General features: G+C 45.7%; 1 protein-coding gene and 1 pseudogene across 1 annotated transcript in view; one reads left to right on the top strand and one right to left on the bottom strand.

Annotated features, from left to right (window-relative positions):
• Positions 1-22978, top strand: part of SVOPL (SVOP like) — a 47201-nt gene that overhangs the window by 2555 nt on the left and 21668 nt on the right. The window contains 8 exon segments of the mRNA XM_027770542.1: positions 4932-5030; positions 9058-9129; positions 10191-10315; positions 13441-13504; positions 18014-18139; positions 19958-20021; positions 20024-20076; positions 22429-22502. Coding sequence (XP_027626343.1) covers positions 4932-5030; positions 9058-9129; positions 10191-10315; positions 13441-13504; positions 18014-18139; positions 19958-20021; positions 20024-20076; positions 22429-22502 — 677 coding nt within the window.
• On the bottom strand, positions 16172-16753 carry LOC102474048 (peroxiredoxin-1 pseudogene; annotated as a pseudogene).

The raw sequence follows: 22978 nt of genomic DNA, 5'->3' as shown, positions 1-22978 counted from the left end.
AGCGAGAAATCACCCCCCCAGGGGGGATGGTCACGCCGCAATCCCTTCTCCCCCATTCTCCTCCCAGGATCTTGGGCACGCACGCACACATGCCTGGTGTGAGTTTTAAGCCACCGGGTACGGGACGCGAACCACGGTCGACTACCTGGGAGTCCAGCGACATAGCCATTACGCTAACTGCTGGTTCCCCACCTTAAATGTATTTTGAAGGGCCTTCCAAAGGTCAAGATTACTTCTGCCTAGAAAGAACTTCAGCCCACCCTCTATTGTGACCATGGAGGTAAAGCATTGTAATTAATAGTAGGTGATCAGTGCAAAGGGGAGCAGTCGGGAGACTTCCTGGAAGATTTTATCTTATACTCAGGATGTGTAAGAGAGCTATGGAATTCTTTTTATAGTAGTATATTGGGGAGTCAGAGGAGGGTTGCTTCCCAGCAAGGTTGCCACAGTTTCTGGAGCAAAATCCTCGGTCGGGGTGGGGTGGGGTGCACAGTAGCGGCCTTGCCAACGTACTGAACCGACCAGAAGCGAGGGCACTCAGACAGATCCTGCGGCCCCGCAGGGTCGGACTCCTCCAGTTGATCACACAATATCAAAAGTAATCTAACTACTTTCAATAGCAAGTTCAGCTGGTAATTTCAAGAAAAGCAGTTTTTAACTGGTAACAATATTTCCTTGAAACTTAAAGCCTAGAAACAGGTTAGTATTCTGCTCAAATAGTAGGTACATGCACCTATTGACAGCTCAAGACAGGACAAAAATCCTTTAAAACTGGACAGCAAAGCTTAGAAGAAAAGCAGCAATGTTTTAGTTAAGTCACAGAATGTTGTTTCATCAGTTCAGTCTCATGTACTTAATCTTTCTTCTGTTGTGGTTCGATCTTCCAGATTGAATTCTGGGATATAATATTCATCTCCAGACATGGTCCCTACAATTAAGTTGCCCATTTTCTTAGTTTTTGAACTCTTATTTCTGTGTGTCCACATTTAATTTTACTGACATAGCACTCCCTTAAGAACTTCTTGGAGATCTTGGGAACCAGCAGTTAGTATAATGGCTATGTTGCTGGATTCCCACATAGTCGACTATGGTTCGCATCCCAGACCTGGTGCCTTAGAACTCACACTGGGCGCGTGTGCGTGCGTGCCCAAGATCCTGAGAAGAGAATGGAGGAGTAGGGATTGTGGCGTGACCATTCCCCCCTGGGGGGTGATTTCTCGCTTTCTGTCCCTATGTCTCTCTCTGTCTGTCTGGCGAGCGGACATGCCCTATAGCGAAAACCCCTCAAAAAAAAAGAACTTCTTGGAGATCTGGTCTGGTGCTGGTAAATTCTTTCAGGTTTTGTTTATCTGGGAATGTTCATGTCTTTTCTTCCCAAATGAACGATAATCTTGCTGGGTACAGAATTCTCGGTTGAAATTGCTTTTCCCAATGGAAAATGTCATTTTGTATGTTGTAATGATGTACAGTGAATGAATGCAAATAAATAAATTGAAAATTTTAAAAAAAGAATAAAAAATAAAAGAAATTGCTTTTCCCTTAATGCTCTGAATATATTTTCCCATTCTTTCCTCGCTCGCATTGTTTCCAATGAGAGGTCTGCTGTTATTCTGATGGGATACCCTTTGTAGGTAACTTGCCATTTTTCTCTTGACAATCTTAGTATCTTGTCTTTGTCTGTGGTTTTGGTCAATCTGGCTATAATGGAGAAGATCTTCTTGAGTTGATTCTATTTGGGGTCCTCTGTATTTCTTGGGACTGAATCTTTGAATGCCTCTCTAGGTTTGGAAAGTTTTCTTGCAGGATCTCATGGAATAGATTATCAATGCCCTTATGAGTCTCTTTGCCTTCTGGGATCCCTATTATCTGGATGTTTGGACGTTTGATGGTATCTAGTATTTCTCATATATTAGTCTCAAATTTTTGGGCCCTTTTCTCAGTCTTTGAGGTGGATTTTTCTAGGCTAGCACTTTTCTCTTCTACGTCTGAGATTCTATTTTCTGTATGATCTAGTCTGCTTTTAATACTTTCAAAGGAGATTTTGACTTCCTGTATTATAGCCTTCATCTCTAACAGTTCCATCTGATTCTTTTGTAAAGTGTGAAATTCCTCTTTTAGATCTTGCAAGAATTTCCTCACCTCCTGGAACTCAACAACTTCTTTCTCCTTCCTCTTCAACAGTTCCTTGTCTCTTTTCTCTTCCATTTCTGTAAACTTTGCCATTATAAATGTTCTGAATTCTTTATCAGACATTTCCATGACTTCCATTGAACTGTGTGTGGAGGAAGAGGAACTATCCTTTTCCCTTGGAGGAGAGGTATTTTCCTGCTTTCTCATTTTTCTTGTGGTCCTGCAGCGATTTCTAGTCATCTGGTGGGTGGTCGGTTTCTTCCCAAACTTGGAAGTTCAATATGAGCATCAAGAAGTGTGTAGAAAAGGAAACAGAAAGAGGGAAACAATAGCAACAACAGCAAAAAACAAACAAGAAACAGAAAAAGAGGAGAAAAAAACGAAGATAAAAACTTTTCAATAAAACTAAAAAAATTAATATTTAAAAAATTTCAGTAAAACCCAAAAATTAGAAATTCTAAAAAGCAAAAATTCAATAAAAAGGAGAGAAGACAGAGATGGAGACAGAGACAGAGGTAGAGAGAGACAAAGACAGGCACAGAGACAGGAGGCCTGAAAGGGGTCTTCCTATCATGCAAGTTTTGTGTGCTGGAGGCCAAATTATCAGTGGGAAATCTTCATTTCTGTTTCCCCAAAATGCCTAGTAGTTCGCAGGAGCCATCCAGTTTTGTCTTTTAAAAATGATCTAGTCTCGGGGCCAGCAGGTGGCGTAGTGGTCAAGGTGCTGGACTCCCATGTGGCTATCTGTGGCTCCATTCTGGACATCATGCTGTGAAAATCATGCCAAGTGTGTGTGCACGTGTGCCCAGCATCCTGAGAGGAAAAGGGGTCATGGCATGGCCAGCTCTCACTTTCCCTCCATCGGGCTCTCTCTGGTGAGCCCACGCACCCTATAACTAAAATCTTTAAAAAAAAAAAAAAAAAGATCTAGTCTCTGGTATTTTGTTATAGCAGGAAAAGACTAAGACATTTACCATATGCTGTTTTGAGGAAAGGACAGTTCAAGCCAGGGGCTTTCACAACAGCCTGGGTGTCTGTGCAACTGCAAAACCAGTGCTGCGCCCTTCCTTTGTAGATGGCCTGAAAATACACCAAGACCCCATACTGGGACAGCAGAATGGAAAACCTAAGACAACTGATCAGCCCCACCGTGACTTAGGGTTGGACGGTAGAGATACCTAAGAGGTAGACCGGTGTAAACACTGTAGAGCTCTAACCCTCACACCTTAGCCAAACAGTGTAAGAAACAGAGTCCAGGGACCAGCAGTTGGCATATGGTGTTGGACTCCCACGTAGCTGACCACGGTTCGAGTTCCCCAACCCGGTGACTTAAACTTACGCCGGGCGCATGTGCATGCATGCCCAAGATCCTGAGAGGAGAATGGAGGAGAAGGGATAGCGGCGTGGCCCCCTCCTCTAGGGGGTGATTTCTCACTTTCTATCTCTCTGTCTTTCTCTGTCTTTCTGGCAAGTGCACACGCCCTATAGCAAAAACCTCTCAAAAAAAAAAAAAGAAAGAAAGAAAAAGAAACACAGTTCAGAGCTGGAGGTAACATGTAAGTTCTGATGCATCTTTTGAAAGTGTTGCACTCTCAGGAGACAGTCTAGCATAAAAAGAGAGAGCGCTTGGGGCCGACAGCTGGTGTGGTGGTTAAGGGCACTGGACTTCCACATGGCCGACTGTGGTTTGAATCCCAGACCTAGTGGCTGGCTTTTTCAGACACCCCCCCCCCTTCTTTCTCTATCCCTCTCTGGTCAAATTAAAATAAATAAAGAAAATAATTCTTAAAGAGAGAGAGAGCAAGCAGCAAGATGTATTCTAGTTTTACAATAACCAATGATACAACTTAGAACAATTCCTCATCTATAAAGCATTTCAGCTTATTCTTCCCATTCTTTTCTAGCATCTACTTCCCTTCCCTGAAAGACCGGGACAGAGGATGTTACTCTATCCAGTACTGCAAAAAAATAAAGCACAGCCCACACTAAGTTTGCCAAATAGACATTCTTTAGTGATCATGAACTCGTGCTATTTTGCACTAGTTGTTCTATTGTTCTCCAGCTTTTATGAATCTGGGTCCTCCATCTCAGCTTCTTGAGATCAAGAAAGTCTTTCTTTTTTTCTTTTTCTTTTTTTTTTGCTATAGGGCACATGCACTAGCCAGAAAGACAGAGAGACAGAAAGCAAGAAATCACGCCTGGGGGGATGGCCACGCCGCAATCCCTTCTCCTCCATTCTCCTCTTGGGATCTTGGGCATGCACGCACATGCACCCGGCATGAGTTTAAGCCACCAGGTCCAGGACTCGAACCTTAGTCGACCACGTGAGAGTCCAATGACATAGCCATTACGCCAACTGCTGGTCCCGAGATCAAGAGAATATTTCAAAATTCCACGTGCTGGGGGCATGCCCGGCAATCCTCGCAGAGATGAGTACAAAACAACAGAGCTAATTGATGTGGCTGCCAGGGGGAGCCAGGGGCACCCCCCACCAATGCCTAGCCCCCTCAGAGCTCCAGCATACTGCCGTCCTGCAAATGCAGGAGCATGGCAGACTCACAAGGGAACATGCATCCTAAGCGTCGGGGACCCTCTCAAGGTGTGAGAACCATAAAAAATCCAAGTCCACGAAAGCCAAAATTGTCTGGTTCTCTCTCCATCCGGCAATGCCAGCATGGTAGGTGTGTCCTAAGTGGGGGGAACAGGGATTAAGGACTAGGGACAGTGAAGGACAGGCAGACCTGGGATGGCGTGATGACAAGCTGGGATAACATGGCTTTATTGCCCACGTCCTCTTTTAGGTTGTCGAGGCGATGGAGATCATGTTAATAGCTGTTGTGTCTCCTGTCATCCGCTGTGAGTGGCAGCTGGAGAACTGGCAGGTGGCACTGGTGACCACGGTGAGTACCTGCTACCTGTGCTGTGGCTGAGTCAGGTGAGGGCCTGACTCCCCGTCACCATCCCACATGGTGAGACCAAAGCATCCTCCCCACGTGGCTGAGACCGGCACTCTGAGCAGGCACCAGGAGAAAGCCCCTTCGCCCGGGGACCAGACCTGGACTCTCCTCTCAGACCATGTGCAGCTGGGCCCAGTCGTTTTCCTTCTGTGCCTTAGAGTCCAGGAACTTGGATCCTCATTTTGTGCCCAATCACCGCAGCAAATCTGCCCTTATTCTTAGCTCCATTTTCCTTGTTAAAAATTCCTCTACTGAGCCCAGCCAGGGGCGTGGTGGTTAAGGCAGCTGGATCCCATAGGGACAATTGCATGGTTTATATCCAGGATCCAGTGGCTTAAAAAAAAATGTGGAGCATACGTGTGTGTGCATGCCCAAAATCCTGAGAGGAGAAAGGAGGAGATGAGATTGCATGTGGATGAAGCCCCGGGAGGTGCTTTGTCTCTGTCTCTTTCTGGTTGAATGCATGTGCCCTATAGCAAACTAAAAACAAAAAAATCCTCTATTAATTTTGTTTCACAGGTTCCCCTTTCTGTTGTTGTTTTTAAGCTCTCTTTTAGAAAAGGTATTAGAGGATAAATAAAGTAAACCCATGTTCTTACTTGGCCTGGTAATAGTGACTCGGTTGTTTTTCATTTTCTTTTACGTATAACACAGTTACAATTTAAAGAGCCTCGTGCTGAGTTGGCAGGTGGCTTGGCGGTTAAGGTGCTGGACTCCTACATGGCCAAGTTCAAGTTCTGGATACAGGACGCTTGCTTTCTCTTTCTCTTTGATCAAATTAAGTAATAATAATAACAAATGTAAATAAATAATTCTTTTTAAAAAATAGAAAGCATCTTGCCAGTCCTTGCGTCTTTGGGGTGATGTCCATAGCTGTCCGTGTGCCTGTACCTGCTCTCACCCAGCTGTCTGGAGTACGTGCATCTTAGTTGCTAGAATGTTGGAGATCCAGGGGTGGCTTGAGCATCTGTCACTTTAACAAAACTACATTTCATGACATAATTTTTAAAAATTTGCTATGGGGTGCGTGGGCTCACTGGAGAGAGACAGAGAGGAAGAGAAAAAGTGGGAAAATGCCCTCCAGGGATTTGGCCATGCTGCAACCTCTTCTCCTCTGGCTCCCCTGTGGGATTTTGGGCTCGCAGGCACTGACTCCCAGCACTTTTTTTTTTTTTTTTTTTCTATAGGGCATTGACGGAGACAGAAAGCAACAAATCATCTCCCCAGGGGGGATGGCCATGCAGCAATCCCTTCTCCTCCATTCTCTTCTCGGGATCCTGGGCATACACACACACACACACACACACACACACACACACACACATGCCCAGCGTGAGTTAAAGCCCCCGGGTCCGGGACGCGAACTGCGGTCGACTACATGGGAGTCCAGAGACAGCCATTATGCTAACTGCTGGTCCCTCCCAGCAAGTTTTTCAAGTCTCTAGTCCAGGAGTTGACCCGCACAGTTGGCCATGCGGGATCCAGCTGCCTTACCCACCGTGCCCCCAGCTGGCCCTCACGACACAATATTTATATTACATGACGCGTATTTACAACTCCCGTCTCAGTGGCTGCATTTATGCTGTTTCCTAACGGTGCCTAAAGAGGCTCGGAATTCCCTCGGTAGGCGGCCCCAGCTCAGGCGGCTTTCTCTAGGTAAACGTGCCGGACGTGTGGCTGTTCCCTGCTCCTGTTTCCTCACTTCCTCCAGTCCGTTGGTGTCTGTCATTCCTGGTGCCTGCCGTGAGTCCCATCCAACCTCTGCGCTGGTCCTCTGGACTCAGTGACACAGCCTTGCTCACATGAGGGGCCGTGGCTGCTCTAGCAGAGGCAGCGCTGTCCCGGTCTCCCAGGCCTCCCAGTCCCTAACTCCAGCTCCGCTTAGTCAACTACTTGGCCTGAGCAGGTGCTAGCTGAGCAGCCTTAGGGACTGTGGGTAAAGTTTGTCCCTCCCTGGTGTTTTGTGAATAAGAGTCAGTACTAAAGAAACAAAACTGCATGCAGTGCTTAAATCCGAAACAGAAGAGTCATTTTTTACACTAAAAGTAAATACCTACAGAAAAGAGCAAAAGGCTTCAAAGATAAGAGAGGAAGGGAGAGATCCATACAGAGACAGAGAGAATAGGAGGTGGGGAGGGGAAGAGAGGGAGAAGAGGGAGGAGAGACAGAGAAGGAGGGAGAGAGAGAGAGAGGTACAGAGCTGGGGACACATAAGCAGTGTTTTATGTCACTGTCGATCTCCCAAACAGGGTTAGAGAATGAGTTTACAGGCTTTGGGGTTAACATGGGCTTTGCGTCGAGGTTTCTGTCCTGGTAAATGCAGGGCACAGCCCAGAATCATGGCGTTTGCCGTTCGGGAGTCGGTGTGATGGTTTCTTTCTCATTCCCTGTGGACGAAATGCACTTGAGTCTTATGAAGGGCGAGGAAGAGAGGAACAGAGGAAGCGGGCTGTAGAAAGAGCTTTCTCAGGGAAAACGTGTTGGAGGTGCCAGCTAACACCCTTCCTTTGATCACCCTGGAACCGTCAGTCAGGGATCATCCCAGGAGAAGAAAGCAGGAAAAGCTTGGAACTGCTCAAAGGCAGCAAAGCAAGTAGCCTAAAGGCACTGACAGCTTACTGCTGGGCCCGGCTAAAATGCCGGCAGCATATCCAGTGTCTGAACCTCTTGCTGGAGGACAAGCCATTGTGTGGACAAGCAAGGAAAAGAAGTAGGTTCCTCTTAGGATTCACCTTCATTCTGAAGAGTTTTTTAAATGAATAATTGGTTTTGGTGTTTGCTTTACGTTTGTTCGTTGTAATAACGTAGAGGAAGAGCCTCTCGTGGCTTCGACGTGTGTAGAAGGTGGCTGAGCATGAATGTATAGGAATGTCTATTTCTTTCTTTTTGGAGAGGTCTTTGCTACAGGGCATGTGTGCTCGCCAGAAAGGCAGAGAGAGAGAGAGAGAAAGCGAGAAATCACCCCCCAGGGAGGATGGCCACACTGCAATTTCTTCTTCTCCGTTCTCCTCTCGGGATCTTGGGCACGCATGCATACGTGCCTGGCCTGAGCTTAAGCCACTGGATTCGAGACTCCAACCAAGGTCGACTACATGGGAGTCAGTGACAAGGCCATTAAGCCAACTGCTGGTCCTGAGGAATGTCTATTTGTAATTATGATGGAAATGCACAACTACATGTCTGAATTGAGTGGGGTTGAAGTGATTGACTTGGGTGGGAGGGGACCCTTGCTCCTGCCTGGAGCAGTGTCTCGAAGGCAGGGGATTAGTCCACAAGAAGCAGGAACATCTGCCTCTGAAGCCCTGACTTGTCAACAAGAGTGTGTATGTGACAGTTTTATGAAGATCCCTTCTTCAGTGTCTATTCCTCACACTTTCCTAGTCTATGTTCAGTAAAAATAGATGAATGGTTAATGAAGTAAATCAACTTACAGAAACTCTGCTTAGAGGGACCAGCAGATGGCATAATGGTTACATTGTTGGACTCCCATGTAGTTGACCATGGTTCAAGTCCTGGACTCGGAGGTTTCAAACTCATGCTGGGTGTGTGTGCATGTGTGCCCAAAATCCTGAGAGGAGAACGGAGGAGAAGGGATTGTGGTGTGGCCATCCCCTCTAGGGGTGATTTCTCACTTTCTGTCTCTCTGTTTCTCTCTGTCTCTCTGGCAAGTGCATGCACCCTATAGCAAAAACCTCTTTTAAAAAAAGAAAAGAAAAGAAACTCTGCTTAGAGGGACTGGCAGGTGGCATGGTGGTTGAAGGCACTGGACTCCCACAAGGCTGACCATGGTTTGTGTCTTGGACCTGGTGGCCTGCTATCTCACTTTCCTTCTGTTTTTCGCTCTCTGTTTCTCAAATTAAAAAAAATAATAATGATAATAATAATAATAAATAAAGTTAAATAAAAATAATTATTAACAAAAAAGAAACTCTACTTAGAAACACTCAATTTTCCTCATTCCTACCTCCAGATGGTGTTTTTTGGTTACATGGTATTCAGCATCATCTTTGGCCTCCTGGCAGACCGATACGGGCGCAGGAAGGTAGGTCAGCCCTCACAGTATGATTTGGATTTTTCTTCTGTGTATTCTTTTCTGTCAATATCAGTATGGTTTTTCTATAGTAGATATTTCCTTGTCAATTCCAATGTAGAAAATGTGAATATTTCCTTCTCTGATGAGGAAAAAATATGGTTAGGGTATAGGCCCAAAGTGGAATCACAGGATGGCTAAGGTTTAAGATGGAGATTCAGCAGCTCGGCTCCTTGCTCGGAGGGAGACCTCTTGCAGCCGAGGCTAGTGACTGACCTGGGCAACAAGACCCAGACCCAAGACAAAGGCTGTTTCCAGGCTCCACCACATCCCCGGAAGAGAGTAAGATAATGGCTTTTATGACTCAAAGCCTTTAGATAGAAGACCTCCTTCCTTCCTGCCCACTCCAAAATGAGGAGACTGGACCCATCCAGCTGTGGCCCTCCCCTCCACAGGGGAGCATATACTCAGGCCCCACCTAGAACAAGCCGGAACAAGGCCTCTCTGACCCAGATAAAAGTCCCACACCCCAGTTCCACCTTGGCAACCCGTTTTTCTGGGACCCCTCCCTTCTTGGGAGCTCTATTTTCCCTTCGCTCTCCTTCAATAAACTCCCTGCCTCACCAATACCCTCTCTGTCCGCGTCTCTAATTTTTCCGGAGTGTAAGACAAAAACCCAAGTCTTGGAGTGCTGAGTCGAATCACCCGGCACCCCAGTGTTCCTGTGCCATTGGGAGGGCACTTTTTAGCTTCCAGAGGTACAAGTTTAGTTTCCTGTCCCTTGTGAGGGTGCACACAGTAGGGCAGTTCCGAAGAACAGTCTTCACAAGAAGGCCCAGGCTCTCAGGCAGCGGGCTGGCAGGGGTTGCACTGTCGGTGAAGTGCGTGACCAGGGAGCTCGCTGCAGGGGAGCAGGGTTGCACCGTTGGTGATGTGCGTGACCAGGGAGCTCGCTGCAGGGGAGCTCCTCAGAGCAGCCACTGGAGGAAGTGAAAAATCCCCTTCAGAGCTGGGTGTTCTCCCTCCCCGTACTGAGGCAGGTCCCGTTAATAATCCCTCTCTTGTTGCTTCAGATTTTGTTCATCTCGTTCCTGTGGGGAGCCTACTTCTCCTTGCTGACCTCTTTCTCTCCCTCGTACATCTGGTTTGTCTTCCTGCGGACGATGGTGGGCTGCGGCGTGTCCGGCCATTCGCAAGGGTAAAGACTTCACCCAGGAAACCGGGAGGGAGAGTCGTGAGCACCTACAGGTGCCAAGGCATGTATTGTGCCGGGCGGACCAGCAGCACCAGGCTGCGAATTTCTAGACCTCACCTGTGCTGGTGATTTTTTTTTTTTTTTTGAGAGGTTTTTGCTATAAGGCGTGCGCTCACCAGAAAGACAGAGAGACAGAGAGATAGAAAGTGAGAAATCATCCCCCAAGAGGGATGGCCATGCTGCAGTCCCTTCTCCTCCATTGTCCTCTTGGGCACGCAAACACACGCATCCAGCATGAGTTTAAGCCACCGGGTCTGGGGCTCGAAGTGCAGTTTACTGTATGGGAGTCCAGCGACATAGCCATTATGCCAACTGCTGGTCCCCATGCTGGTGATTTTTGAACCTGTTTTATGTATTTATGTATTTTCAGTGATGGGTTGTTTATTGCTCTTTGAAGAGCAATTCACTCACCAAAATGATACTTGAGGGCCAGCCTCATAGCTTAGGGGTTAAGGGAGCCACATCTCACATGGATGCCCATGGTTCATCATGTCCTGGCCCTGGTGGCTTGAGAAACATGCCAGCCACATGTGCATGCTTGACCCAAATCCTGGCAGAATGGAGAAACAGAGGAGAAGGGATAGTGGCATGACTATATCTGTTGGAAGGTGTTTTCTTCCCCTCTTCCTTTCTCTGGAGAACATGCACACACCCTCTGGCAATTAAAAAAAAAAAAGTGATACTTGCCAGGAGGTAAGTAGAGGGGTACACTGATATATAGGAATATAGGAGAGGTTTTCAAAAACTTAAGAGAAAATGTGTATTGTGAGGAAACTATTCATGGACCATGGTTCAAGTCCTGGGCCCATTGGCTTGAAACTCAAGTCAGGTGCGTGTGCATAAGTACCCAAAATCTCAAGAGGAGAATAGAGAAGGGATTGCAGTATGGCCTTCCCTCCTGGGGAGTGATTTCTTGCTTTCTGTCTCTCTGTCTTTCTCTGTCTCTCTAGCAAGCACATGCACCCTATAGTAAAACTCACGAGCCTACAAGGATGGTCCAATCATTATTTTTTAGATGAGTAACATTTTGTTAAGCTAAAAACTCAAAGACAGTGCCGTATTAGTTAACAAAAATGTCATACAAACACGGCTTATTAATTTCACGAGACTTTGTTGGAAGAGCTCATTGGGCCATAAGCATCTGTAACACTGGGAAAAGCCATTGTAAGCTGCTGTTGCCCTGTTTGTGAAGCAGGGTGAGTTGTGTTGATAGACTGATGTGCTTAGTCTTGTGTGCAGTTTTATTGCACATGGGGATGAAAATTGCTTTGCAAACTGTTCTGGTCCTTAGGTGTCCCCTGAAATTAACAGGTCCTTCCATGCCAGGCTATTTTCTCTCCGGGGTGCCTTGGGGCAAATTATCCTGAAACTATTAGGAGATGTCAAAACACCTAATTATTGCCTTAATGTGCTAGGAAATAATTGTTTTTCCCTAGGGTGTAAGTTAAGCATCATGCTGAGCTTTGAAGCCCTAAAGGAGTAGAAGCTACATAGAAATTTAAAATTCCTCTCAGAGGGCCAGTAGGTAGGTGGAGGTTAAGGCGCTGGATCCCCAGACCTGGCAGCTGGTTTTCTCACTTTCCCTCTCTGTCTCTCACTGGTAAGTGCACATGTCCTGTGACAAATAATAATAATAAATTAAATTAAATTAATTATTCTTTTAAAAAAATATATCCCACAAGAAATAGCCCAATAGTTAAAACCTCCCAAACTCTGGTTAATAATTGTGATAGAGAAAAACAATTAGAAAACTGATGAAATATGGTTTCATTCTTCTATTCACAAAATTAATATGTACTTAAACTATGCTGTGCCTGTTTTCCATCATTAGTTAGGAAAACTATTTACCGTCTCTTGGGTGCATTTTAATTTCCCAGGTGTTTTAAAAAATGGACAGTGTGGGGGGCCAGCAGATGGCATAGAAGTAACATTGCTGGACTCCCATATGGCTGACTATGGTTTGAGTCCTGGACCTGGCTTGAAACTCACACTAGGCACATGTGCATGCATGCCCCAAATCCCAGGAGGTGAATGGAGGAGAAGGGATTGCCATGTGGCCATCTCCCCTGGGGGGGGGGGATTTCTCACTTTCCCTCTCATTGTCTCTGTCTCTCTGGCTAGTGCAGATGCTCTAAGGGAAAAACTTCTTTTAAAAAAAGAAAGAAAGAAAAAAAGAAAGAAAAGGAAGGCTGGCCCCATAGTGCAGTGGTTGAGGGCTAGGTATAAGGGGCCAGATCCCTTCTGGCTAAACAGAATCTGAATCCTGGCCCAGTGGCCGGAGAAACATGTTGGGCATGTGTGCATATGTGACCAAACCCCTGACAAGTCAGAGAAATAAAGGAAAGGGGATTATGGTGTGACCACACCGCATGGTGGGATGCCTGCATGTACTCTCCCTTCCTCTCTCTCTCCTTGTGAACCTTCTGGCAATTAAAAGAAGAAGAAAAAAGATAATCAGACTTAGGAAAATATCTTGCCAATGCTTTTTTTGGCAAAAGAGATAAGGCAAAGGAGACAAGAGATGACTCTTACCTGAAGAAGCTGTAAAATAACTTTGGGAGAGCAACCCCATGGTACAGCAGTTAAACAGTGTGCAGAGGGAGCTTGATCCCAATGACTGACAGCAGTTCAAATCCCAGCCCTGGCAACATAAAAAACATGCTAGACACATGTGTGTGCATGCCCCAAATCCTGATGAGATGGGGAAATGAAGGAAAGGAGATGGCTGTGTGACCATACCCAGTGGGGAAGGTGTCTCTCCCCTCTCTTTCTCCCTCTCTTTCTCTCTCTCTTTCTCTATGGCAATCCTATGTATCCTGTGGCAATTAAAATAAATAAATAAATAAATAAAGTAATTTTGGGAGTACAGATGTAAACAGAGGCAACGTTGTAAGTTTACTTCTTAATGTTCTCTGTGGAGAACGTTAAGCTTTCTGATTATAATTTGATGTATAATGAACAATGTTTTTGAATTCTTCATCTCTGTGACAAGAAAATGATGATTGTTTTTAAAAGATTATTTGATTTTGTAAAATCAAAATTACTGTTTATTTTTCCTTCTTGTTTAGGCTAATCATAAAGACTGAATTTTTACCCACAAAATATCGAGGCTATATGTTACCCTTGTCTCAGGTAAGGCAAGACACGAGTTCTACTTGGTCGTCTTGTTCCTATCGAACGTGATTTTTCTTCCGCTCGGTTGGTTGCCCTTTGGTTAGCAGCCTGTCTGTTACTTGGTGCAACCAAAGAGCAAGGGGAACGCTTCAAGTCCAAGGCCAGTTCCTTTTCTGAGCCCAGGACTTACAGCACCAACAGTAGTGTTTTAAACATTGTAGCACCTTTTTTAGTAACCAGAGAACACTCCAATGCTGGTTCCCTTGGTATAAAGGAAGGTCAGGAATGCATCTGGGATGAGCTTTCTCTCTCCTCTGAGTCTGCAGTGGAGGTTCCGGCTACTGCCCCTTTAGGGAGTCTCACCTCCCACCCAAGGATACTGGGGTCTGCATGCCCGAAAGTGGCCCAGGCCTGTGGGAACATGCCATAATTGCCTCCTCCAGCTGAGCCATTTATTCAGGTGAGAAGATAGGGGTGCTCCTCACACTCCTCAGACCCCTGCTGGCTATTTAGAGGTTTTAAATCAGAAGATACATCAATCTAGGTAACCTCGTTACATTTCTTAAAAAGTTTATTTATGATACTGTGTGTATGCACAAGAAAGAGAGATAACACCCTCCACAGGGTCCAGCCCCACGGCGATCTCCTCCCTCCAGCTCTCCAGACAGTAGCATCTTGGACACACGTGCATGCACCTGGTATGTCTCAGACTAGGCTGGGGATTTGAACCATAGTTGCCATGTGGTATCCAGCTTCTCTTGAACAGCACATTACTGCTGTGTCATGGGGCCAGCCTACTCTGTACCATTTTTGATGTCATCATTATATAAAAGTCCTGTCCTTCCAGAGGATTCAGGAAAGAAATGATTCTTCTCACTGAAGCATTATGAATTTGGTAATAAATAAAACAGTAGGAGAATGCTTTTTAAAAATGTACACTGAATTTTGGCAACAACAAAAGTTGAATATAACACTAAATGTTATCCTTTAACTGTTAACGCCCCTATTTCTTTTGATGTTTGTTAAATGGATTCACATGGGACCAGCAGATGACGTAGTGGTTAGTTACATCATTGGACTTCCACATGGCTGGCTGTGGTTCGAGTCCCAGCCTAGTAGTTTGAAACTCATGCCAGACACGTGTGCATGCATGCCTGAAATCCCAAAAGGAGAATGGAGAAGGAATTGCGGTGTGGCCATCTCCCCTGGGGGGTGATTTCTCACTTTCTGTCTCTCTGCCTTGCTCTGTCTTTCCAGCAAGTGCACGCACCCTATAGAAAAAAAAAATTCTCTTTAAAAAAAAAAAAAAGGATGTACACACTAAGGATATGATGTTATTTAATGAGCATGGCCCTGCTCAAACTTAATCATGGATGTTTTCTCTTTTGTCTGCCCCGTACCTGGGTGTGCTTCCTGGTTATGGCTCCTCCTTGCTAGTTTGACTTTCCAGGTCCTGTGGGTCAGCTCATCTACACCAGTGGTTTTAGCTACCTGTGTCCTTATGACCCCCAAATCCTTACCTACAATCAAGAGCACCTCCTTAGGACCAGCAGTTAACGTAATGGCTATGTTGCTGGATTCCCATGTAGCCCACCGTGGTTCAAGTCCCGGACCCAGTGACTTAAACTCACACCAGGCGCGTGTGCGTGCGTGCCCAAGATCCTGAGAGGAGAATGGAGGAGAAGGGATTGTGGTGTGGCCATCCCCCCTGAGGGGTGATTTCTCACTTTCTGTCTCTCTGTCTTTCTCTTTCTGGTGAGCACACATGCCTTATAGCAAAAACCTCTCAAAAAAAAAAGGAAAAAAACAAAGCACCTCCTTGAACTTCAGGCCCTGGTGGCAAATTAGCTGATGATCATTTGACTGTATTATGTTTCCTCAAATATAACCTCCTCAGAACTAGGCTCTTTACTCTCCTTGAAGCCTCTATGTTCATGTTTCTGCTCTCAAACGCTTAATAGCAAATGTTATCTCCTGATTCATCTACGACACACACGAAAAAGGGCCATCATAGACCCCTCCGTCATGCCTCTTCGGTCACTAAGTTCTGCTGTGGCGTCCCCGTATTTATGGATCCTCATCTGAGTGTCCATCAGCAAACCCTGTCACCTTTGCCTCCATCTGTTCGATATATCTTTTATCCCATCTGGCTAGTATCCTATCCTATTCAACGCTAGGTCCCTGTTATCTGGTCTACAGCAATGGCTTTGTTACCGACCTTCTTAGTAGCCTCTTCAGAAATATTCTTTCTCATCATTCAAGTCACTCTCTATCCCATTATTCTATTTTCTACATACCCCTTCTTACTTTCTAAAGTAATCTCTTTTTTTGTAATAAAATTATTTACTAATGAGATATTCACCCCTTAACTAGTACACCTAAGGGTCTTCCCTCCCCCCACCCCCAGGTTCAAGTTTAATAGAAACTACAAACACATCAACGGGCCGGTGTCCCACTGCTGATGCATCATACATCAGATGGCCTGCCCCACAATACAACTCAGGCCATTCCCACCAACGAAAACAAACGGTGGCCTCCCCAACCCACATAGGAAAGGCTTGTCGTGGCCCACACATCTTCGCTGAAACTAAGTCTTATGTTTTAAACATGAAAAAAATTACAAAAGAGGTCCTGTTCTCATGGCTGCCCACTGCAGCCCAGCCCAGCACTACAATGGTGTAGTGCTCACTTCCGTTCGGAGAAGTATTCTTTGCTCTTTTGGACATCAGGCTTGATGGGATCGCTGCCAGGCTTCAGCCAGCTGGGCACACCTCCCCATGTTGGTCGGTGAACCGGAAGGCCTGAAGTAGTCTCAGAGTCTCATCCACAGAGCGGCCAACAGGGAGGTCATTTACGGTGATCTGCCAAAGGATGCCCTTATCAATAATAAAAAGACCTCTGAAGGAGATGCCTGCATCTTTAGGACCCCATAATCCTGAACAATGGCATGCTTGGGGTTTGAAACCAAGGGTATGTTCATGGCTCCTAGTCCTCCCTGCTCCTTGGGTGTGTCTATCCATGCTAGGTGACAGAAGTAACAATCCACAGAAGGACCAGTCACAGGGCAGTCGAGTTTCTTACATTCTTCTGCCCTATCACAAAGCAATGACCTCCGTGGGGCACACAGAAGTGAAGGCAAGAGGGCAAAAGAAAAATACAACATATTTTCCTTTGTAGTCAGTTAGGCTGATATCTTTGAACTGGCATAATAGCTGTGGCTTTGAAGTTAGGGACAGGGTGCTCAATTTTGACCTTTCCGGAAGACATTTTGCTCTCAGCAGCTTCGAAGTGCCCACAGAGACAGATGCCACTAAGGCCAGCCAGGAAGAGGACGCCACCTAAGGATCTTAGAATATATTATCTTCTCTCCATCTCTGTGAGATGTAATGAAGTTATTGTTTACTCTCCATCTTTAAATTGGGAAAAACACTCAAGCCAGTGCTTGGAGATATTGTCATTCTGGGCCAATGAGGCCTGGCCATAGTGGGCTCTATATTTGTTGATTTAAAATAGTCTCCCAGATAAATTTTTAAATATTAGGTCGTCGGGAAAGTCATGACGTATTTTTCTATGCAAAAAATGTGTCATGACTTTCCAGACAGCTCAATAGAAAGCAAAGTATGGAACAATATTATACGACAGTACCAATTGTGAAAAAAGAACAAAACATATTCATTTTTTAGAATTATTTCTTTTCTTTTTTTTTTTTTCCACATGAGTTCATGGAGACAGAGACAGAGAGAGAGAGAGGGAGAGAGAGAGGGCAAGTGAGTAAGGAAGCCACCAGGTTCAGGACTAACCATGGTCAGCCATGTGGGAAGTCCAACTCCTCAAACACCACGTCCCCTGCTGGCTCCCAAATATATTCTTATTAGCTTATCTATGCTTAAGGCAGCTTTTTTCCCTTAAGACAACTTAAGAAACTGGTAATATTGGTTCCTTCTGAGAAGGGAAACTGGAGGGCAGAGAACCAGGAGAGGATTCTCACAGTTATCTCCTTTGTGTCTTTCAAGTAAGGATCCAGTGCGTATATTATCTGAGGAAAGAAAAAGTCAATGTCTAAGATTCCATAAGGTCCTAGATTATTTTTTAAAGAATTATTTATTTAACATTTATTTTTAATTTGACCAGAGAGGGGGGGGGGAGAGAGAAGGTGAGGAAACAGCCACCAGGTCCAGGACTGAAACCGTGGTTGGCCATGTGGAAGTGTCCAGTGCCTTAACCACCATGCCACTCGCTGGTCCTATATTATTAAATCTCTACTCATACTACTGGTTCTCTTGCTAGCCGAGTTTCTTGCCGAGTTGTCTCTTACCACACACTGAGCCCTAGAGAGTGAAGGAACTTGTCCAAGTCATCCAGGTCATCCGAGGTAGTGCTGGGAGTACTGCTGCAGCTGTCTGCCCCTCAGAGACTCTTTTCCATCTCACCCTTTAACTATGGCAAACGCTGGATGAGGTGGCTACTGAGAGGAATGATAAGCACATTGTATAGGAGAAATCTTAACCTGTCACCTGTCTCTTCCAGGTTTTCTGGCTTGCTGGCTCCCTGCTCATCATCGGCATGGCCTCTGTGGTCATCCCCACCATCGGGTGGCGCTGGCTCATCCGTATTGCCTCCATTCCTGGCATCATCCTCATCATGGCCTTCAAGGTAAGGAAGGACTCGTGGCTCCTCCTCGTTCTCCCCTCCAGGTTCCCAGTGGAAGTGTTTGGTGAACACATGTGCTCTTTATAAAAAGAAAAAATAGAACTTAGGGGTCAGCAAATGGTACAAAAGTTAAGGTGGCTGGACCCCATATGGCTGACAGTATGGTTCGAATCTTGGACTTGTTTTGCCTCATGTGTGCATATGCGCCCAACGGGAGAATGGAGAAGGGATTATGGTGTGACTATCCCCCTGGGGAGTTATTTCTCACTTTCCCTTTCTCTCTGTCTCTCTCCAGCAAGCTGACACACTCTATAGCAAAAAATTAAAAAAAAAAAAAAAAATAAGAAGAACTTAAATATCTTAAAACATTAATGTTTGTTGGGACCACAAGTTGGCATAATGGCTATGTCACTGGACTCTCATGTAGTCTACTGCAGTTCGAGTCATGGACCCAGTGACTTAAACTCACACTGGGCATGTGTGCATGCATACCCAAGATCCAGAGAGGAGAATGGAGGAGAAGGGATTGAGGCGTGGCCATTCCCCCAGGGAGTGATTTCTTTCTTTCTGTCTCTCTGTCTCTCTCTGTCTTTCTGGTGAGCACATGTACTCTATAGCAAAAACCTCTCCAAAAAATATTAATGTTTGTTAAATATGGTCATTAATATGCTGTCTTACATTTTCTATATATCTGTAATCATTTTTAATTAAATAATTTAAAATATTTTAAAAGAGATTTTTGCCATCAGGCATATGCACTTACCAGAGAGACAGAAAGTGAGAAATCACCCCATGGGGGGATGGCCACAGAGCAATTTTTTCTCCTCCATCCTCCTCTCAGGATTTTGAGCACACACACACATGCGCCCAGCATGAGTTTCAAGCTGCCAGGTCCAAGACTCGAACTGCAGTCAGTCATGTGGGAGTCCAGCACCTTAACGACTATGCCACCTACTGGCCCCTAAAATATTTTTGAAGTGAAAAAAAAATATATTAGGATGATGGGAACCAGCAGTTAGCGGTAATAGCTATGTCGCGGGACTCCCGTGGTTCGCATCCCAGACCCGGTGGCTTAAAACTCACGCTGGGCGCATGTGCGTACGTGCCCAAGATCCCGAGAGGAGAATGGAGGAGAAGGGATTGCGGCGTGACCATCCCCCCTGGGGAGTGATTTCTCGCTATATATATATTAGGATGATACCAGTGGGGGACCTGAACTGCCCACTGGCCATGAGAGTGGGGGCAGGGTGCTGCTAGGGGAGATGCTTTCTGAGCAAGAACCCTGCAGCCTTGCTTGGAGGAGTGAGAGGTGGAGGGATCCAAGCCGATGCTCAAGCTTTAGCAATGTGCTCAAAATAGCCAACAATCAGTGCACTGGGGCCTCCACATCAGGACTGAGTTCTCTACTCCGTGGGTCTGGGACAGTAGGAACCCCCACTATTGCCCTTTTGTTCGTTGCACAGGGGAAGGTCCGAGGGTTCCTAGTAGGGGCCGAGGAGGCGAAGCAGGAGAGACGTTGGGAGGGTAAGGTGGGGCTGGGGAAGCAGCTGCTTACCACCCGGATGGAAGAGTTCCATTGCGGGAACAAGGTTGGAGCGCTGCTGGCATTCCGGCTGAGACTCTGGGAAGGAGGAAAGAGCCCTTTCTGTTCCAAATCAACTGAGTTCAACAGCAGGCCTGCTGGGCGGTGAGCCTTTAAGCTCTGCATTCGCTTCCTGTCTTGGGACGCTAGGACTGGGTAGTACCCGACAGCACTAGCCACCCCCACCACCACCTGGGGTCTGCGCGGAGGTAACTCGAATGTCCTTAATCTGTGCCCAGTTCATTCCTGAATCTGCCCGCTTCAACGTCTCCACCGGAAACACGCAGGCTGCCCTGGCCACGCTTTTTTTTGGAGCCGCTCGGTCATGCCCGAGGGGAAGCTGGTGGAGCCCATCCTGGTGAGTTCAGACTCCTGGGGGCTTCCCCCTCTGTCATAGGCCACAGGGACATTCCCTTAGTCATGGAAGGCTGAAGAAAAGGTACCTGAGCTCTCAGTCCTACCCCTGAAGGCAGGGGAGGGCCAGGAAAGAGCAGAGTAGGTGTGGCACAAAATCCACCTCTTCTCCGAGCCACGTGACCCGGATCTTCCTTTTTCTCATCGATTAAATGGTAATAACGGCACCCACCTTGCAGAACTAGTTATGCTATTTGGCATCATTGTCTACAGGTGGGAGGTTGCTTTATAATTTTATTTTGTTTATTTTTTAAAAGAATGACTTATTTAATGTATCATCATCATATATATTTTTTTAATTTGCTACAGGGCACATGGGCTCACCAGAGAGAGAGAAAAAGAAAGCAAGCTACCAGGTCCAGGGGTTTGAACTGTGCTTGGCCGTGTGGGAGTCCAGCACCTTAACCACCATGGCACACACCTACGAGGCCCTATCATTTTTTTTCTTGTACTGACCTTGTCTTATGTTGATATCAAGGTTATAAATCTTGTTATATAATTTTTTTCACATCTCTGAAATAGTTTCTATAAGGTAGGAAAGAACCTCCTTAAACATTTTCTAAAACTTGCTTATAAAAAATTTGGTCTAGGGACCAGCGGACGGCGTAATGATTATGTTGCTGGACTCCCAGGTGGCCGACTGTGATTCGAGTCCTGGACTCGATAGCTTAAACTCACGCCGGGCGTGTGTGGGTGCATGCCCCAAATTCCCTGGCATATGGGCATGCCCCCCCATGGCACCATGACCATCCCCCCTGGGGAAGGTGATTCCTCACTTTCTGTGTCTCTAATGAGTACACCGGGTCCCATAGCAAAAAAAATCTCTCTGAAAAAAACAATTTGGTCTAATATCTATTTTGAGGAGGGTGATTGGAGGATAGCTAGAGGATACTGAGCAGAGGAGTTTTTAAAATTATCTTTCGGTATTCACGATAGGGTTTTTGGATGTGTACGTTTATGAGAGAAAAAGAGAGACAGAGAGACACTCTCTCAGGGTCTAGACGCACTGCAGTCCTCTTCCTCTAGTCCTCCAGCCTGCTGGACCTTGGGTACTTGTGTACATGCCTGGCATGTTCCAGGTTGACCACACCTGGGATTCAAACCATGGTTGATGTGGGATCTAGCCGCCTTTGGGTAGCAAGTGCATTACTGCTGTGTCATGTAGTCAGCCCCAAATCATTTTATATTTTGGTAAAATACACAGGACACAATTTACCATATTGACAATTTTTAAGTATGTAGTTCAATGATGTCAAGTACATTCATATTATTTTATAACCATCCGTCACCAGAACTCTTCCTGTCTTACAAAACTGAAATTCTTTTTCTTTTAAGAGAGATTTTTGCTATACGGTACATGTGTTCACCAGACAGAGACAGAGAGACAGAAAGCAAGAAATAACCCCCTCCCCCCCAGGGGAGATGGCCACATCACAATCCCTTCTCCTCTTGGGATTCTGAGCGTGCACACACACACATACACTCAGCCCGAGTTTTAAACTTCTGGGTCTGGGACTTGAACCATGGCTGGGAGTCCAGAGACTTAACTATTACACCATCTGCTGGTGCCACAAAACTGAAATTCTGTATCCATTAAACCAAGACTTTCCATTCCCTCCTTCTACTTTCCCCTCTCTCTCTCTCTCTCTCACATTCTGTTCTTCTCTGATCCAAATAAATAAATAAAATGATTCTTTAAAAAAATAAAAAGAATCTCCCATTAGTTTCATTGTTAGGTTTAATGGGTGTGCCTGCCCTCCCCAGCCCTGCACCAGAGCTGGTGAGAAGGTGGGAAGGTTACAATGAGTTCGGGTACTTGCCGATTCTAATAAAAAGTCAAAAACTCGTGTCAGCAGATAGCATAGCAGTTCATTACTGGACTCCCACATGGCCAACTGCAGTTCAAGTTCTGGACCTGGTGGCTTCAAAATCAAGTTGGGCACATGTGCATGCATGCCCAAGCTCTTGGGAGGAACATGGAGGAGAAGGGATTTTGGCATGGCCACTCCCTGGGGGGTGATTTCTCATTTTCCTTCTCACTGTCTCTGTCTTGCTCTTGCTCTCAGTGAATGCATGTGCCCTAAAGAAAAAAACAAAAAGAAAAAGAAAGAAAAGCCAAAGACTGACTGGCAGAGATGCATGTGTTAAAACCATTGTCTGTGGGTTTGTCATCCTGGGAGCTGACTGTTTATTTGCCCACCATATTCTCATATTATTCTCATTTTCTATGATCTAAAATATTGGAGATACCTTCGCTTGTCTTTAACCCGCTAACTATATCCCACCATCACCCCAGGAGAAGAGGGGAAGATTTGCGGACCTGTTGGATGCTAAGTATTTGCGGACCACATTACAGATCTGGCTCATCTGGTAAGAACACAATGATTTCAGAACTAGTTTTAGGCCTGGCAGTGGTGCCAGCACAGGGACAGGTCCTTTAAAGTCACTGGAAGCCAAATTTAATGCAAGAGACTCACAGTCCTCTCTGTACTTCATTGGTCCGCAGCCAGGACCTTGGGCAAAGGAAGAGTTCTTAAACAGGTCTCAAAGTGCTTCACTGTGAAGGAGAATGCTGATGAGTTTCACAGCATTAAATTAGGAACTCCACACTGTAGATACCAAGAAGAACCTTGGAAGAAAAGCCAGCGACTGGCAGAAGAAATTTACTGTCACTGTAGATCTTCAAAGAGTTCTCAAAAAATGCATATTATAAAAAAAAAACTATGCATGGATTTCAGAATTGTTTGCACCAAAATAAACAAGGCCTTTAATTCTATTTTCTTTTCTTTTTTTTTTTTTTTTTTTAATGATATGGCCAGTCCATTTTCCCAATTTCAGAGAAACAC

Source organism: Tupaia chinensis, unplaced genomic scaffold (assembly GCF_000334495.1).
Source record: "Tupaia chinensis unplaced genomic scaffold, TupChi_1.0 Scaffold000140_1, whole genome shotgun sequence".
NCBI classification, from domain to species: Eukaryota; Metazoa; Chordata; class Mammalia; order Scandentia; family Tupaiidae; genus Tupaia; species Tupaia belangeri.
Note: the sequence above shows the minus strand (reverse complement) of the source record. Positions and strands in the feature narration are given on the sequence as shown.